The sequence below is a fragment of the Bubalus kerabau genome, chromosome 9, assembly GCF_029407905.1.
Source record: "Bubalus kerabau isolate K-KA32 ecotype Philippines breed swamp buffalo chromosome 9, PCC_UOA_SB_1v2, whole genome shotgun sequence".
Classification (NCBI taxonomy): domain Eukaryota; kingdom Metazoa; phylum Chordata; class Mammalia; order Artiodactyla; family Bovidae; genus Bubalus; species Bubalus kerabau.
In genome coordinates, this window is record NC_073632.1 from 18,944,273 (window position 1) to 18,963,247 (window position 18,975).

Consider the following 18,975-nt stretch of genomic DNA (forward strand, 5'->3'; position numbering starts at 1 on the left):
GGTTTATTCCTAGGTATTTTATTCTTTTTGTTGCAATGGGAAATGGATTGATTCCTTATTTTCTCTTTCTGATTTTTCATTGTTAGCGTATGTGAATGCAAATGATTTCTGTGTATTGATTTTGTATCCTGCCACTGCTAAATTCACTGATTAGCTATAGTAATTTTATGATGGTCTATTTAGGGTTTTCTATGTATAGCATCATGCTTACTTTACAATATTGTATTGGTTTTGTCATACATCAACATGCATCTGCCATGGGTGTACACATGTTCCCCATCCTGAACCCCCCTCCCACCTCCCTCCCCATACCATCCCTCTGGGTCATCCCAGTGCACCAGCCCCAAGCTTCCTGTATCCTGCATTGAACCTGGACTGGCGATTCGTTTCTTATATGATATTATACATGTTTTAATGCCATTCTCCCAAGTCATCCCCCCCTCCCTCTCCCACAGAGTCGAAAAGACTATTCTATACATTTGTGTCTCTTTTGCTGTCTCGCATAGAGTGAGAATTTTAATTCTTCTTTTCCAATCTGAATTCCTTTTATTTCTTTTTTCTTCTCTGATTGCCAAAAACCATGTTGAATAATAGTGGTGACAGTGGGGACCCTTGTCTTGTTCCTGATCTTTGAGGGAATGCTTTCTGTTTTTCACCATTGAGAATAATGTTTGCTGTGGGTTTATCATATATGGCCTTTATTATATTGAGGTAGGTCCCTTCTGTGCCAATTCTTTGACTTTTTTTTCTTTTAATCATAAATGTGTGTTGAATTTTGTCAAAAGGTTTTTCTGCATCTATTGAGATTTCCATACTGTTTATATTTTTCAAGTTTTTAGTATGGTGTATCACATTGATTGATTTATGTATGCTGAAGAATACTTGCACTTCTGGAATAAATTTGACTTGGTCATGGTGTATGATCTTTTTGACATGTTGTTGAATTCTGTTTGCTAGAATTTTGTTGAGGATTTTTGTATCTATGTTCATCAGTGATATTGGCCTATAATATTCTTTTTAGTGTTTCCTTTGCCTGGGTTTGGTATCAGGGTGACAGTGGCCTCATAGAATGAGTTAGGAAGTGATTCTTCCTTTGCAATCTTTGGAAGAGTTTTAGAAGGATAGGGATTATTTCTTCTCTAAATGTTTGATAGAATTCAACTGTGAAGGCATCCAGCCCTGGGCTTTTGTTTTCTGAGAGATTTTTGAATACAGTTTTGATTTCAGTGCTTGTAATTGGATTGTTCATAATTTCCATTTCTTCCTGGTTCAGTCTTTGAAGATTTAACTTTTCTAAGAATCTGTCCATTTCTTCCAGGTTTCCCATTTTATTGGCATACAGTTGCACATAATAGTCTCTCATGATCCTTTGTATTTCTGTGTTGTCTGTTGTAATCTCTACTTTTACATTTTTAATTTTGTTAATTTGATTCTTCTCCCTTTTTTTCCTTGATGAGTCTGGCTAATGGTTTGCTAATTTTTATCTGTTGATGGATAACATCCATCTGGTTTTATCCATCAAGAGAGGGATGGCTAAAAGAAGATATGTCACATACATACAATTGATATTAACTTTTTTTTTAATCTTCTTTATTCATCCCTCTGTTGATGGGCATTTAGGTTGCCTCCATGTTCTGGCTATTGTAAACAGTGCTGCAGTGAACACTGGAGTGCATGTATCTTTTTGAATTATGGTTTGCTCAAGGTATATGCCCAGAGTGGGATTGCTGGGTTATGTGGTACTTCTGTTTTTAGTTGATTGCTGAGTCTTATGGTGAGTATATGTTTAGTTTTAGAGGAAATAGCCAAACTATTTTCCAAAGTGACTGCCACATTTTACATTTCCACCATGAATGTGTGAGAGATGTATCCTTGAAAGCATGCTTTCCCTGCATTCTTGAAAGCATTTAGTATTATCACTATTTTTATTTTAGGTGTACTGATAAAGCATACAGTGATATCTCTTCATGGCTTTAATTTGCATTAGCTTTAATTTATTTAATAACTAATGATGCTGGTAAATTGATAGGTATGACTCAAGTAAATTGTCTAGCTTAATGTTCCTGATTTTCTTGCCTACACATTCCATTATAATGATACTCTTATCTCACAAAAAATGTTCTTTATTTATTAATTACTGCCTGCTATATATCATTCCCTGTCTCTTTGTATGTTATAATGTTCAGTTCAGTCATTCAGTCGTGTCCGACTTTTTGCGACCCCATGAATCACAGCACACCAGGCCTCCCTGTCCATCACCAACTCCCAGAGTCTACCCAAACTCATGTCCATCGAGTTGGTGATGCCATCCAGTCATCTCATCCTCTGTCGTCCCCTTCTCCTCCTGCCCCCAATCCCTCCCAGCATCAGGGTCTCTTTGAATGAGTCAACTCTTCGCATGAGATGGCCAAAGTACTGGAGTTTCAGCCTCAGCATCAGTCTTTCCAATGAACACCCAGGACTGATCTCCTTTAGGATGGACTGGTTGGATCTCCTTGCAGTCCAAGGGACTCTCAAGAGTCTTCTCCAACACCACAGTTCAAAAGCATCAATTCTTCAGCACTCAGCTTTCTTCATAGTCCAACTCTCACATCTACACATGACCACTGGAAAAACCATAGCCTTGGTTGGACCTTTGTTGACAAAGTAATGTCTCTGCTTTTCAATATGCTATCTAGCTTGGTCATAACTTTCCTTCCAAGGAGTAAGCGTCTTTTAATTTCATGGCTGCAGTCACCATCTGCAGTGATTTTGGAGTCCACAAAATAAAATCTGGCACTGTTTCCACTGTTTCCCCATCTATGTTCCATGAAGTGATGGGACCAGATGCCATTATCTTCGTTTTCTGAATGTTGAGCTTTAAGCCAACTTTTTCACTCTCCTCTTTCACTTTCATCAAGAGGCTCTTTAAGTTCTTCTTCATTTTCTGCCATAAGGGTGGTGTCATCTGCATATCTGAGGTTATTGATATTTCTCCTGGCAATCTTGATTCCAGCTTGTGCTTCACCCAGCCCAGCATTTCTCATGAGGTACTCTACATATAAGTTAAATAAGCAGGGTGACAATACACAGCCTTGATGTACTTCTTTTCCTATTTGGAACCAGTCTGTTGTTCCATGTCGAGTTCTAACTGTTGCTTCCTGAACTGCATATAGGTTTCTCAAGAGGCAGATCATGTGGTCTGGTTAGAGATGGCTAGACTCTTAAAAATACTGGTAGAATACTGAATTTTATATATTTAGTAAATTAGGTCTAGAAATATTAAGTAATTTGTTCAAGATTGCACTCTTAGAGTTGGAACCGAAATCCTGATGAACAGTGTCTTGGTTCAGTCCCTATTTTGACACGATTATATCTTGATGTTTGGTCTCCCTAGACAAATTGGAAGTGTGTGTGTTTCATTTTACCTCCTTCCACATCAAGCACATTCCCCTGAACACAGCAAGTGTTCAAAATATAGTTATTTGTTTATTAATAGACTGAGAGTTACAAACATCTCTCCTCCAGCTCAGTTTTTCACATTTGTTTTTGTCCATTGCCTGTTTTTCAAATACCCAGCTCTTGATTGATTTTTACTAGAGTTAAATTCTGCATTGTATTAATGATGGATGTGTGTGTATGAAAGTGTGTGTATGTTCAATGAATGCTTTTAATTTACTACTTTCTCTAGCTCCCTGGCCTTCTGATACCCTTAACCAGAGGATAATTAGATAACATATACTTGTCTTTAACTTCACAGAGCATTACAAGTTCTATCTAGCTTTTGGGACATACACAACTGAAAAAGTAGTGGAAGGGGCAGTATAACCAGGGATGAATAGAGGTAGAGACAAAATTCTGTTGGTAGAAACGTGGATGGAGATCTGAGCTGTTAAGTTTTGAAGGAGAGAGAAGTAGAGAGAAGCAGACCCAAGGGCAAGTAGCAAGTTTAGAAATGAATGGATACTCCCATAGGGACTTCCTCAGTGGCTGAGATGGTAAAGAATCTGCCTGCAATGCATAAGACCTGGGTTCGATCCCTGGGTTGGGAAGATCCCCTGAAGAAGGGAATGGCCACCCATGCCAGTATTCTGGCCTGAAGAATTCTGTGGACAGAGGAACCTGGTGGGCTATAGTCCATGAGGTTGCAAAGAGTTGGACACAACTGAGCGACTGACAATTCCACTTCCTTAGCGAATGAACTGGGAAGAATTTATTTGCTTGATAGGCTCTTTCTTAAGCCAAAATAAAATCATATCTAGCATTAGGTTTAAAATTCTTCCTTTTCATTTTGTAATTTGCTTTGATTCTACCCATTATTTTGATGAAGACTGATAAACACACCTTACTATCCATGCATGTGGAGAAAGGAAGAAGGAATCAGAATTACTTTCCAAATCCATTTTCCACTTAAGATGTTGTTATCTTTGTAGGTAGGTAAAATTTAATGTTCCTTTTTAGACAATTCCATCCATCTTCCTTTTCAATAAAGATATTGATTGTATATAGAGGAGGAATTCACTCCCATAGTAGGGAGGATGGCACTAAGACCCTAGTGCCTCAACCCATCTGGTATAAACACTCAGAAGGCACTCTCAGAAGGACAGAGCTAATAAATAGTTATAGCATCTAAGAAGGAGACTCTTCATATCACACAAAATCACAACCAAAGAGTTCTCAAGAAGTTACTCAAAGTAGAGAACAGAATGTAGAGAAATTATGCTCAAACCCTGCCAATTAAACACTCTAAGTGTGACTAAAATGGAAGATGATCAGTTTCAAAAGAATGTAAAAGAGGCCATGAACTCTGATACTCTGATTTTTTTTTAATCAGGAGATAAGCATTGCAATAACTCAAAGAAAGACTAGTTAAGAATATTTTTATTCTTCCAAGAATTAATTGCTTAGAAGAAGTATGTCCAAGGCTGGTGTGACTCACCAGGCGAGAACAGAATCACGTTCCTTCTAGGTCCAAGGACAAAGACAATCTGACACATTCAGTTCCTCATGAAATAAATGACAATAGTGGAACCTTACCAAAATTCAGATTAAAATAAGAATTTGGTTGAATTCGAGTAAAATCTCATATCCACTTTCAGCCAAATATTTTAAGTGAGATCATGTGAGAGTTAAATGTTCGCTGAAGCCAAAAATACATTTTTTTTTTGCAAATAATGATAACTATGTATAAATAGGGGGACCATATAGTTTGTCATCCAAACTAGAACACTGTTAAGTGAAAGAAGATGCTGTTTATACAGGAGGCACAAACTCAGAGAGTCCTGGGTAGACAGGGACACGTGATCAACTTATATGGAAACCATTTTTGTGTAACAGCATAGGTGCCCATGACAATATGTGAATAATATACAGGTTGAGGTGATGATAAATTAAATTAAAACTCACTGTTGTCATTCACTGGTTAGGCAAGACTGCTTAGGTGTTGAAGATGTTCCTAATTTGTTTCTAAATTTTCCAGAAGTTAAACATTGCAAGTTTCATAATTGTAACTGCAGTTATATGGAATCCTAACATCATGAAAGCACTTGTTCCTTGGAGTAGAAATTCCCTGGAGGAGCTCGTCTCCTGTGTTTCCTCCTCTCCTCTCAGTGAACCCCCCTCCCTGGCCCATCTTCTGTTTCTCTAGGGCTCTGCCCCTTCCTGATTTGAGCCTTGTGTCCATTGCCTTCCTCACCTTGGAACACTCTAAGCCAGGCATTTCTTAGAAAATGTCTTCTTTAAATCTCTGCCTACAGAAGCCGTCCTTAGGACACCATGACTACCCACTACCCACAGTTTACTCTCTATTCTATACCGCAAGTTATTTTCTAAAGCAATTATTAAAGTCCAACTGTTCTTGTGTGTTTATTTAGTTATGCCTCTGTCTGCTCCAATCACATTGCAAGCACCTGGAGCAGAGGTTGACAAGCCTATTTCTGTGAGGCAGATAGTTAATATTTTAGGTTTTGCTATGGTTTCCACTGTACCATCATAGCAGCAAGGCAGCTATAGATATTACATCAATGAATGGGTGTGGCTGTGTTCCAATAAAACTTTATTCACAAAAACAGGCTTTGGGCTGCATTTGACTCATGGGTCATACTTTGCTAATCCTTCTAGGGCCATTAACTTATATTCAGTCTTCACTCCTATAGCCTCAGAGCCCAGCTTTCAATATTACCAAAATCCTGGAAGCTGGATAGTGTTATTTACATTTTATAGACATGCAAAATAAGGCTCAGCAAGGCATACTTCACCCAAACACACATAGATGTTGAAACAACTTTCTAGGGCTTCTATAGCAATGCAGCACAAGTTGCAAAACTGCTTGAAACAATAGAGATTTAGTCTCTCACAGCTGTGGAGGCTGCAAGTCCAAAATCCAGGGGTCGGTAAGCCAAACGTCCTCCCAGGTATGCAGAGGAGAATCCTTCCTGTGTCTACCAGCTTCCAGGGTCTCCCTGTGTTTCTGGGTCTGAGGCTGCCTCACCCTCTCCTCTGCCTGCTTCCACATGGCCTTCCTCCCTGTGTATTTGAGCCTCTCTCCTCTTATAAGGACAAAAGTCATTGGACTTAGAACCCATCCTATTACAATATGATCTATTTCATCTAATATCATCTGTAAAGATTCATTTCCAAATACAGTCATATTTTGAGATTCTGAATAGACCTGAACTTTGGGGAAAAGCAGTTTTAAACTCATTACATCTGTCAAATGATATAGTAAGGATTTGAACCTGACCTCATTTCAGTGATTTTTCCACCTGGAAGTTATAGTCTTAGCTACTAAGTTAAACCAGCAGTTATCAGTGATGTTGAATTTTAGACATCTTTCAAGAAATGATGATTTGAGGACATCAGTGGAAAAGAGAGCTTAGACTTTTACCTGAGAGGAGCTTGGTCTCGGTCATCTCTTCTGACTTAAGTCCTGAACGTAGGATTAGTGTTGACCCGACAGGCATTTGATACATATCTTATGAATAAAGATTTAAGACAGTTTCCCATAGATTTCATTGGCTGGGCAAGGGGCATCTCAGGAGAAGTTTCATAGTCTCTCTAGTCAACATCTCTGGGTGCCAAGCTCATAAAATGAGATTTTTCCCAGTACTTGTCCAAAGCATGCTTTGTCCCTTAGGGAAATGGGCAGTTTCATCACTGCCCAAACAGAGTTGGGAAATGCCAGGCCAAACCAAGCAAAACAAATTTTGTTACTGCAGTAAATAACTTGCTTCTTAGCACCTTTTATTTGTTAAGGTAGCTTGTGAGTTTCTAAGGAGGAAGTGAAAGTTGCTCAGTTGTGTCCAACTCTTTGTGACCCCCTGGACTATACAGTCCATGGAATTCTTCAGGCCAGAATACTGGAGTGGGTAGCCTTTCCCTTCTCCATGGAATCTTCCTAACTCAGAGATCGAACCCAGGTCTTCCGCCTTGCAGGCAGATTCTTTACCAGCTGAGCTACCAGGGAAACCCTGTAAGAAGGAGGTATTATGCATATTTTTCTATGTTTATTGGATATTTTTTGTACAGTATCTTCAGGAACTAATCATCTGTGCCACACACTTTGGCACATCTACCTTGGGCATTTATTACTTAAGTGCATGTAAGTCTGATTTTCTGGAGGGAAATATAAAGAAATGTACTTCTCTTTGATTTGAACCCCTTGATAATGGATGGGATCCCTGACACAGGGGACACATCGATGGGTATACCTTGGCATCCACTAATTCATTGGTCAATTCAGTCTCTCCTTTATTCATTTATTCACTTGCTGATTTCATACTGACTTATCAAAGAGCAGGCAAGGACTTGTAAACATAAAGATGATTGAGACCAGACTTCTTATCATTAAATCATTTAGATAATACACATCAATCACCATTTCCCAAAGTAATTCTAATAAATGGGAACCGCTAGTAATGGACTAGTGGAACTGTGTGCCCCGCACCCCGAAAGTCACAGCCAAAGCCCTAATCCTGAGCACGTTAGAATGTGACTGTATTTGGAGACAGGACCTTTGAAGAGGTAATTAAGGTTAAATAAGGTCGTAAGGGTGGGGAGCCTAAACCAACAGGAACAACGTCCTTATAAGCAGAGGAGTGATAGCAGGCATGGACCTGCTCAGAGATCAGGCCATGTGAGGACACAGCGAGAAAGTGGCCAAGGACAGAGGCCTCAGGAAAAATCAATCCTGCCAACACCTTGATTGTGGATTTCTAGCCTCCAGGACTGTGAGAAAATAAATTTCTGCTGTTTACCCAGCCTGCGGTATTTTGTTACAGCAGCTCTCTCAGATGAAAACCACACTGTTAATTGTTCATTAGGCCCCTACCTTCGAGAACTTCATTTAACTAGTTCTAGTGTCTACTGAGGGTTTCTCATTCCTTTATTGACATCTTAGAAGGATTTCAACAGCTTGATTGTCCACCATGTGAGGACATGGACCTTGTTGTGTCTTCACATGGACCAGCAGAGAGGTAGGCGTCAGACAGAATGAACGTGTCACCTGCATTTCTCTTCCCCCTTTGAACATCAATCACACAGAGATGGCCTAAAACATCCCTTGCAAGAAAAAAGAAAAAAAAAAGAGGACTAGAAAGTATTAGGCACACAGCTAGATGTTCCAAATATGCCTTCTAATTTAACATCCCTCTTCTATTTTGAGGTGAATATCTTGACTCCTCTTCCTAGGGGAAGAAACAGAGATCCAAAGAGGATAATGGATTTGCCAAGATCATGAAATTACTGATAGAGTCAGAATTCAAACTCATATATCTTTCCCTCCCGAATATATGCTGGTCTAAGGGAAATAAGGCTAATTTTTTTAAACGAAGAAAAGATGCTGATTAGAGTGTTTTCATCAATTGCTTAATTAGAGGAAAGGGGAAATCTGGCTAGGCAGTAGCAGTTACAAAAACAGGACTGAAAATTTTAGAACTATGTGTTTATTTCAGGGACATCCTCATAACCAACATGACTACCAAAAAGCCAGGCCAAATGTTAAATTGTGCAAATAAAAATAATGATTACAGAGCAAGCGTCAGGCACTATTCTTGGTTCTTTCTGTGTGTTCTTGATACCACTATTCAGGAAGGCTAGTGAAAAACCGAAAAAGGCAATGGCACCCCACTCCAGCACTCTTGCCTGGAAAATCCCATGGACGGAGGAGCCTGGTAGGCCTCAGTCCATGGAGTCACTGAGTCGGACAAGACTCAGTGACTTCACTTTCACTTTTCACTTTCACACATTGGAGAAGGCAATGGCAACCCACTCCAGTGTTCTTGCCTCGAGAATCCCAGGAACGGGGGAGCCTCGTGGGCTGTCCTCTGTGGGGTCGCACAGAGTCAGACACGACTGAAGCGACTTAGCAGCAGCAGCAGTGAAAAACCACCAGAATGTCCCAAGGCAGGTGACAAAAATGACCATATTTTGAAATCATGCTACAAGATTGTTGGTTGAATAAACTGGGAAGGTTTACTGTGGAGAAAATGGAAGATGTAAGATGGGCATCTCAAGGAACAGAGAGATTTTCAGGTAGAAGGGAAATTTAGATATACGGATCAAATTAAGAGGTAGCGAAACTTCCATTACTGAGATTATGCAAAAGGATGTGTCCAGATAGAAACAATACCCCTCTTCATTCAATGGGAGATCAACTAATTAAACTCCTAAATTTTTTAAACTTGAATATTTTAGGGCTTTTAAGCACTTATAAATGTCATCATCCTTATCTTCTTTATTAACAAAGTTAGACTTGGAGGGAAAATTAAAAAAAAAAAAAAAAAAAAAAAAAAACTAGATCCCTTCCAGAACTATAAAAAGAATTGGACAGGAGAGAAACATCAAATTTTTCCAACACCATTGCTAAGAGAAATTGTTGTTCAATTTGTACTCTTCTCTATATTAATTTTATAAATAAATATATTGACAAAATTCAGTCTCAAGTATTGAAAGCCAGTAATATCAACAGTTTTGAAAGGATTGTCTATTTTTGCCTTTATCAGCAAGGGGAGCTCATCCTTAATGCTTATCATTGGGCCAAGCATTGAGCAGAAGCTTCTCACAGTAGGCTGTGGTGGAGTGGTTTTCTTATCTGGGATCGGTGTTTCTTGAGAAGTACCTACAGAGGCTAAGAAGTGAATGCATGATGATAGCGAGCATCATTAGAGGAATTAGAGTAGATAATCCATTTGCCAACAGCAGAGAAGTGCAGTTATGTGATAAGATGGACTATCCAGAGGCCAAAATGACAAATTAAAGATTCGCCGTGGTGTGGTGCCTCTGGAGGGGGATTTCAGATACATTGCACAGCAGGAACGCAGAGGGTGGGTCAAGGAAGACTGGAAGACCCAGAAAACCCAGGCTGGTGTGTGTGTGTGGAGGGTGGAGGGGGCGAGGGGGATCAAAATTATCTTTAAAAACCACATCGTTGTGGCTATGAACACTTGATCAGTACATGAGAAAGATACTGTGGAGGGGAGGAAATGCATGCCGAGGCTGTTCCGTCCTGTTCAGAACACCATGGGTGTTCTGATAATACTAATGATCCACGAAGAACATGGGGAGCGGGGATGATGACGATTAAGGCAAACCGTGGAGACACAGGGCTGGCGAGGATGGCAGAGACTAGGGAGCCGGAGAGGCAGGATGAGTCACGGGCCGAGGTACCTGGGCTGGAGCGCGGCGGTGCTCACGCCGGCCAGGGGCGGGGGTAGGGGGCGCGCGGGCCCGGGCCCGGGAGTGGGCGGGTGGGCGCCGTGGGCGGAGCGGCTCGGGGCCGAGCGGCTGGCGGCAGTGTCTGCGAGCTCAGCAGCATCACCGGAGCCGAGCCGCGGAGACTCCGCCTAAGTGCCACCCAAACTCTCCTCCCGCACCGCGGACGCACGGAGGCGGTCGAGCCGGAGCATCCTCGCCGAGCCCCGAGCATCCTCGGCCCCGTGCGCTCCCGCCCCCGCCCGGGAAGGCTGGGCTGCGGGAGGCGGCCGGGCGCCCGCGCCTCGCCAGGGCCACCAAAACAAAGGCGGCCGCCTCCGGGGCTGGGTGCAGGCGGAGGACCATGACAGCCCGGGCTCGCGCGCTGCCCAGTCCCGCCGCCGGGAGGGCGCCGCGGTGAGCCGAGCAGGGACGCGGCCGTCGCCGGGCGTGGATCCGAAGGTGCGCTCGCGCCGAACCCAGGCCATCGAGGAGGGGCGGGCCAGGCCGCGAAGATGTCCTCGGCCGTGGGGCCCCGGGGTCCCCGCCCGCCCACCGTGCCTCCCCCGATGCCCGAGCTGCCCGACCTGAGCCACCTGACCGAGGAGGAGAGGAACATAATCCTGGCGGTGATGGACCGGCAGAAGGAGGAAGAGGAGAAGGAAGAAGCCATGCTCAAGTAAGCCAGCCGGCCGGGCCCGCCGAGCCTCCCTCCCGCGGGCCGTTCCCAGCTGCCGCCCGGTCCTCCCGGCTAGGGGTGGGGGCGGGGCGGGCCGGGTGCTGGGTGCGGGCGGAGACGCCTGCCTGGGGGCCCGGGGCCCCAGAGGCCGGTGCAAGGAGGCGGGTGGGGGATGCAGGACAGGTGTCAGGCGAGGATGCGCTGAGCCCTGAGCCGAGGAACCTGGGGAGACGATGGCTGGGGACCGAGGTGCAGAAGAGGACTGGGTGCGCGGGGGCCACCCGGGGGTGGGATGTGTGGAAGCTCAGAAGAGCAGATGCCGCCCGAGTGGAAGGAAGGGGCCCCAGAGCCGGAGCAGAGGAGGGGCAGGCGCTAAACAGGCAGGCAGGCGAGGTGGGGAAGAGCTGCCAGAATAGCTCTTCTTGCCTTGGAGTTGTTGAGCAGGTTGGGGTTACCCCAGCCAAGGGTGCCAGCATTGATGCAAGAAAGATGCTTATTTTGAGTGTTCATTTTGCTACTCATTCATCTCGCAGCCCGAGGTTGGGTCTTTTTTTTTTTTTTAGGCAGTTGCCATCTTTGGTAACCTGCCTCCCCAGCTTCTCTTTAACCTTTGATTCAGGGTCTGCTACACAGAAGACCTGTGTGAAGACATTTTCTTCCCCACATATAATGCCATTGGCAATGCAAAGTTTTTAACAATGGGAGAAGCTGATGGGCACCCTGGCCTGAATAAAATACAGGTTCCTCCCTACTGGTTTTCAAGGGAGCACCAGGGCCTGCTCCTTCCTGGTGCAAGCCTTACAATAGAGGACTGAATCTTTGCACACATCGGCCCTTCTTTAAATCCCATCAACCAACCCTGCAAGGGACCTCTGTCCAGTGCCCCTTTTAGCTGGGTTTGAGGAGGGGACGGACTGTTGGCTGGTGATGTAGGCATGGGTGACCCTGTCCTGCCACCTGCCTTAGTCTCAGGCCAACCCGCCCTGGGCTGCTGGCCTTCCTGCACCTGCTTCCCATCACTGATGATGAGTGGAGTTGGAGGGGACTTCCCCTAGAGGGGTCTCCCAGTATCGGGCAAAGTTTTCAACTTGGCAGTGAGGGGCTTCAGAGCCCCGATGGAGACGAGCTCCTTGGAGCCCCAAGTTAAGGCCAGAAGGTGTGTCCGGGGGCAGAAGATTTGTGTGAAGAGCCAAAAGGGAGCCTGTTGCATCTGGAGTTAGTGAAGAGAGAAGGAGGGATGGCAAAAGGGTGATACCCACTAGAGCTCAGGGCAGCCAGGGCCTCTCCCCCGCCCACCCTCCGGAAGGCCTCCAAAAGAGAAGATGCTGCCATAGGAGGGGGGGTTTCCTCCTTCTGCCTGGGTGCAGCAGAGGCTGGCAGGAGAGAGCTGGAGGGAGCTGTGTCCCTGACCTGTTGGGTCTCCACCAGCACGGCTGCAGCCCATATGGGGGAGGGGGGCGTTGAGGACAGCTATTGGGGCCGATCATAGCACACAGGGAGAAACCCAGTCATCCCTGCCCTTTTATGGTAGACTCAGAGAGGAGCCATTAACTCGGAAGGCCAGAGTTGGCCTGGTTCTATGAAGAGCAGCAGGTTTCTAAATTCCCTGTCCCTTCTTATCCAAAACAAAAGACAAAGACTTTAAGCCTCCCGGCTTGAGGGAGGCAGAACCTCCTTAATCTGCTGCCTGTCCCTGGCGCTGCAGGCTTCCCCTCTTCTGAGACTGGAAGTAATGGATGGTGTCTGCTGGTGCTACTGTCTGTCTGTCTGGTTGTCAGTCCGTCTGTCCTCCCCGGCCGCCACCCCTGCCACCTGTCCCAGACATCTCTCCTGCCGGTCAGGACGCACCGTTTGGCTCCCATTTCTTTTGGTGTTCGCTGCACACAGCAGGTGGACGGAGGCCTCCAGCCACCGTGGAAAACATGGGAAGCTGCCTGACAGGGTCCGACCAGGAAGGGAGGTGCAGGGCACGCGGGTGGGCGTCACGCCTCTTCATTGGCTGTTTCAGGGCTGGCAAGGAGTGAGGGATTCTAGTGGGGAGGGTGCATCCTGGTAGTGATCAGATCCTACCGGCTTCTATGGACAAATAAAAATGAAAGATACTGTCCAACTGCTCACGTGGAAAGCATCGTTCCCGCTGCTGTGCCCGCGACTGCTCTCCCGCACACAGCGCTCCTTTATTGCAGATTCACAAAACGTGATAGGGTGCGATGCTGTCACACCACAGCCTCTGTAACCCGGGGCCTGAGCACTAACTCTGTCAATCAGCCTAATGTCTTGGCCTTCCTTGCCCTGGCAGATTGGGCATGCTTTGGAATCCCAGTTTGCTGCGATATAAGTCTGCCCTGTTATCAGCTCACTGGTGGAACAGAGCTGTACTTTTTTTCTAGAGGGCACTTTATGTCTTAAAAACAGGATCCTTAGTGGGTATTCAGATGACACACCTATGTGGGAATGTAATGACACACAGTCATGGGTGGTGGCCTTTTCTAAACTTTGCATAAAGATAGATTGGAAAAAAGCAGGAGGCTTTTCACAAGGTTTTGAAACAGTTGTTAAATCAGAGACAAGTTTTTGTGATAATGCGTGGTCATCATAGCACATACCTAAGAAACTGCTCTCACAACAGGTCCTACAAAGCTAAGCTCCTGGTAACAGAGCATTTAGACTTGAAATTCACTTTAGTCATTACTGTAGAGTCATCCCCTTGGGCTCCCTACCTACTGTGTGTACTCGCTGTTCACAATTTGTAAAATCAGATGTCAGCAGAGAGAAGGGAGAAAACTAGTGGGTGGACATGTCAAAGAAATGTTATACAGTATCAATTACAATATATTCATGCAGTTTCATCAGTCTTGATTTTATATTACTGCTTGGATTTTGTCTTGATAATGTCTTTAAATTTGTATAAATAGAAAAGTATAATGAAGCTAGTTTCACCTTAAGATTTCAGAGCAGAAATTCTTTGAAATTTGTAAGTAATTTGTCATAAAAATAATTTGTTTTGTTGGCAAGGTGCACTACTTTTAGACACCATTGTCATACAGTAATTACTGGATATAGTTTACTCCTGCAAATAATTTCTAATGGTTTGATTTATTTCCCTGCAAATAGAAGGTCTTTCTTAATCTTTGGGTTTCGAGGTGTGTTGGTGTGGGTATGACTATGTGTTCTAGAAGTTTTTTGGAACCTAACTTCCTCAATGAATACTCCTTGAGGTAACTGTCACCAGACACCACGAGCCAATATATTACATGGGTTGAAAACTGTGTTATCCTGGGACCTAAATCAAAGAAGATCTCATTAGATCTAAAATCTTATTCCCTTTTTATAAAAGCTTCATAGAGAAAAGAGCTACAGTGTAGTGAGACAAGAGAAAAAAATATAGAAGCAGAAAATGAAAGTGATTGCTAGAGGCAGGGAATTGAGAATCGTGTCAGAATATTTAATAGAACTACTAGCATTTATTGAGCATTTACCTCATATTGGCCATTATCCTAAGTGGTTATTGAAACAAATGCCAAAGAGCTGAACTGTGTTCAAGTTCAATATGTGTGTATTTGGATTTTCCCAAAGAGCTTGTGTAGAAGGTAATCATGTCATCCACAGATCCTTGTCCTGCCCTTAGAGGTTTCCTGTGGTACCTTGAACCGCCTCACAAAACATAGCCCAACCAGGTCCAGACCTTTTATGCTAAGTCCGAGCACAGTTCCCACATGCCACTCTGCCCTTCTACTGAGAAGAATAAACCTGCATTTCATCCACCTCTTCTTTAAGTTGGTGCCTGTTCTTTCAGTGTCAGAGAAGGAGTTTGGCAGAAGGTTAGGCTGATTCAGAGGATGAGCTGCTGATTATAGGAGAACCAGGAGCTTCACCCACACTCTTAATAGGGTCTCCCAGTGGAGTGAGGGCAAGGGAATTATCTCCAATTTGAAGGTTATAAAAAGCATAGTGGAAAGTCCATTAAAGTTGGATCAAACATTTGGGGGTTCAAGTTTTAGTTCTGCCACTTACATTGTATAAATGTGGGCAAGAAAATTCATTTGGGATTCTAGGAGGTTCTGTCTTTCTTACGAATCCTGCAATTCATGGTGTGAATTGATTTATAAAGGATATTGAGTTTGGACTTCTCAATCTGTCTTAACAGGGAACCTTGCACCCACTAACTCTTCAAACCTCCGTAACGCCTACTTGCTTTGTGAGAGGAGAGACAAAGGAGGGGGTAGAACCCTTGTACCTTCAGCTTTTTTTTCCTCCTTTTTCTCCTCCAACCAATTATAATATTGTGACTCAAAATTCATCCAGCAGTCCCAATTGGCAACTGGGAAATGAAGGAATGGTAGCAGAGGGCTTCTGGAGTAGAGTGATGGCAGAGTCCCCAAGAAGGCAGATATCATCTTTTCATGGACATTTGCATAGATTTTTGTATATTATACCCCAGAATACTCCCTCATGTTGCTGAGGCAGGGGTGCATACGGGGAAAAGTAAATATTAATTTGAGAATGCTGCTAATACATTCACAGGCCCAAGATGCTGTGTTAAGTAGAAAAGTCTGGGGGATAAAATGTACCCTTTCACCCAGAGTCTAGTCTCATTCACACCCCTAATTGGATAGGGTTAGATTTAGGGAAGATTGTTCTTGAATTATTGTAGTTTTCTGATTCAACAAAAACCTATCTTAGTAAATATACATACCTAGTACTAGGTCCCAAAATGCTCCTGGAGAAAATTCAGAAAAAGAGAAGCCTTAAAAAATGAAAATGAGGCATTATCAAAGAGAAGAGAGGGTAAGAAACATAACACTTAGTTCGCATTTTTGCCAACCTGTCTTGTTTCTCTGGGGCTTCCCTGGTGGCTCAGACGGTAAGGCGTCTGCCTGCAATGCAGGAGACCCGGGTTCAATTCCTGGGTCCGGAAGATCCCCTGGAGAAGGAAATGGCAATGCACTCTAGCACTCTTGCCTGGAAAATCCCATGGACGGAGGAGCCTGGTAGACTACAGTCCATGGGCTCCCAAAGAGTCGGACACGACTGAGCGACTTCACTTTCACTTCACTTGCTTCTCCTTTACCTCTGAGTATTCTCTCTTAACCAGAAGCAAGGGGCACCACTGCTGAAGTAAATAGATTCCTAAATCTGCAGTAGAATGTGGAAACCAGTGTGGACTGCAGGCACCCCTGCTGACTTGAATAGAAACACAATATCTTGGGAGTGTTACTTGCTCAACTGGTCAGATGAGAAGAAAGGTTTGAGTTCAACCTATGCAGAAAGAGTCAGCTTCCTGCAAATATATCAAATAGCAATGTCTGCAATAATATTATTGCCCTCTAACATCTGTAATATGCTGATGAGATTACTGTACCATGGATTATAAAGCCTGTTGTATTGCATTTCATTTATCTTTATGGACTGTTTTATATTTTTAAGCAGCTTTCTACATGTTGTTCTATGATAGGAGCTGGATATTTTAGAACTTGTCCTGGGAGTTGAATTAAGTTGGCCTGAGGCGTATGATGATGAAAGTAATAGAACCCAGAACCCACATACATGAACTCCAAATCTTTAGTGTTCTTAAAAGTCTTTTCAAAACTGCATCAAGCTGTGGATATCAGGGTTATTTTCCCTCTTCTGTCGGGGAAGGAACTTAACATTTGGTCATTTGGCTGCATACATTACATATTTTACTCTGCCCCACGCTCAACTCCTGAGAGGGCTATTCTGTGAGTATTCTATTATTACTAGTTTCTGTTAGTGAAATTCCCAGAATTAACTTGGTTCCTTCCAAACCCTTGCCTTACGATATTTGATCCTGGATCCAGAAAATAAACTGAAAAGGGGCAAAAAGATGTCATGTGAACAGTGGCATTTTCCAGCCTTTTCTAAGGACCCCAATCACGCTCCAGGCTCTGGATCTGGCCCACCCCATGTGCATCTGGGTTCTCTAATCTGGCTCATTTGCTCACAGAGTTCTCGAATCCCTTTGCGCTTTCCCACCGTGAGGTTCTCTCTCCTCTCTACTATTGTGATAAATTTTATGTGTTAGGTAGGTTATTTCTAACAAGATATCATGTGATAATAAATTCACCAAATAAGACCATTTTGTCTGGTGTTAGGGTTGGGTCAGGCATTGGGCTGTTGGGTAGAGTAAAGAGAAAATCTTTTGCTTTAGCCAGATGTTGACTAGTTCCTACCACTTAAAAACTGCCATGGCCAGAAAGGAAGGTGAGCATGAGAGAGTGTGACAGAGCAGTGGACTACATTCAATTCAACGTCATATTCCATAGGTGTAAACATAGATAAGTTAACTCATCTGTGCCCTGATTTCTTCCTGTGTAAAGTCAAATTGCTAATTTCTGCCTTTCTAACTTATGAGGCTTTAACATGATGGCACAGGCACCCTTGAACTTCCAATTGTTGTACCAAGAAAGGTGGCATTATTAACTTTACTCTGTAAAACTACAGAAGATTCCCAGGAGCACCTTTTCCTGTGATGGCTGCAGCTACTAGAGGTCCTGCTGAGACTGGTCCTTGTGGAAGAATCCATCCATCGTATTGTGCTACCTGGGTGGTGTGACCAGGGCTGCAGCCTCCAGGGTGAAAATTTGGCAAAGAGATTGAAGGTAAAATGAGTCCAGGGTTTGACCTGAGGTTATTTTTACCTTCCTTCCAGTCTTCTTTCTTTCTCATTAAATAGCTCATAAATGTCTTTGCAGGAAAAGCAATGTGGGCAAAATGATAAAGTTTGAAATGACTAAAAGGCAACCCTAATTCAAAAATGAGAAGAGAAATTAGCTTAGGGTCATTCCATCATCTTTTGCTAGAAAAAAATTGGAGAAACAGACTGATGATTTTAGTGTCACAAGATTTAATTAATTATTCACTGTGAATTAGAATATGGGGCCATTTACTTGCCAAGCAGAAGTTCCTGTTTCATGTCAGTTAAGTGTTGGGTACAGAATAGATTTAAATATGGTATGTGTTGAAGAATTTTTTAAGATTCTGTGGTGGATGTCTTGGGTTTTCTGTATTTATTTTCTTATGCTTTTACATCAGGCTTATGTACATTTATTATGCTCTAAGTAAGTGTTCTTTGGATGATGAGAGGGGAATATATTGCAGAATTGACATTAACTTTTAAAAATTTGTTTCGGTGAAGTACAATGTTGTGTGAGTTTTTGTTGTAGAGCAAAGGGATATATTTATATTTATATCAGTAACAGCAAAGTTATTTATATGTATATTATTTTTTATATTCTTTTCCATTATGTTTCATTACAAGATATTGTATAGTTCCCTGTGCTGTACAGTAGGACCTTGTTGTCCATCCATACTGTAGATAATCCTGTGTATAGTAGTTTGCATATGCTAATCCCAAATTCCTAATCCATCCCTCTCTCCCCCCACCCCTGGCAACCACAAATCTGTTCTCTGTGTCTGTGAGAGTGTTTGTGTCTTGTAGATATGTTCATTTGTGTTGGATTTCAGATTCCACAAATGAGTGGTACCATATGGTATTTCTCTTCTTCCTGATTTACTTCACTTAGTCTGATAAACTCTAGGCCCATCCATGTTGCTGCAAATGGCATTATTTCATTCTTCTTTATGGCTAAGTGATATTCCACTGTATA

The 18,975-nt window shown here is 43.2% G+C and overlaps 1 protein-coding gene across 2 annotated transcripts in view; it reads left to right on the forward strand.

The window, feature by feature from the left end:
• The first annotated feature begins 10,915 nt into the window (after positions 1–10,915).
• RIMS1 (regulating synaptic membrane exocytosis 1) overlaps positions 10,916–18,975 on the forward strand; it is a 600,042-nt gene continuing 591,982 nt past the window's right edge. For both annotated transcript variants that reach the window (XM_055534784.1, XM_055534785.1), the window contains exon 1: positions 10,916–11,347. In XM_055534784.1, the coding sequence (XP_055390759.1) occupies positions 11,184–11,347 (164 nt within the window). In that variant the 5' untranslated portion in view covers positions 10,916–11,183. The remainder of the gene's footprint in view (positions 11,348–18,975) is intronic.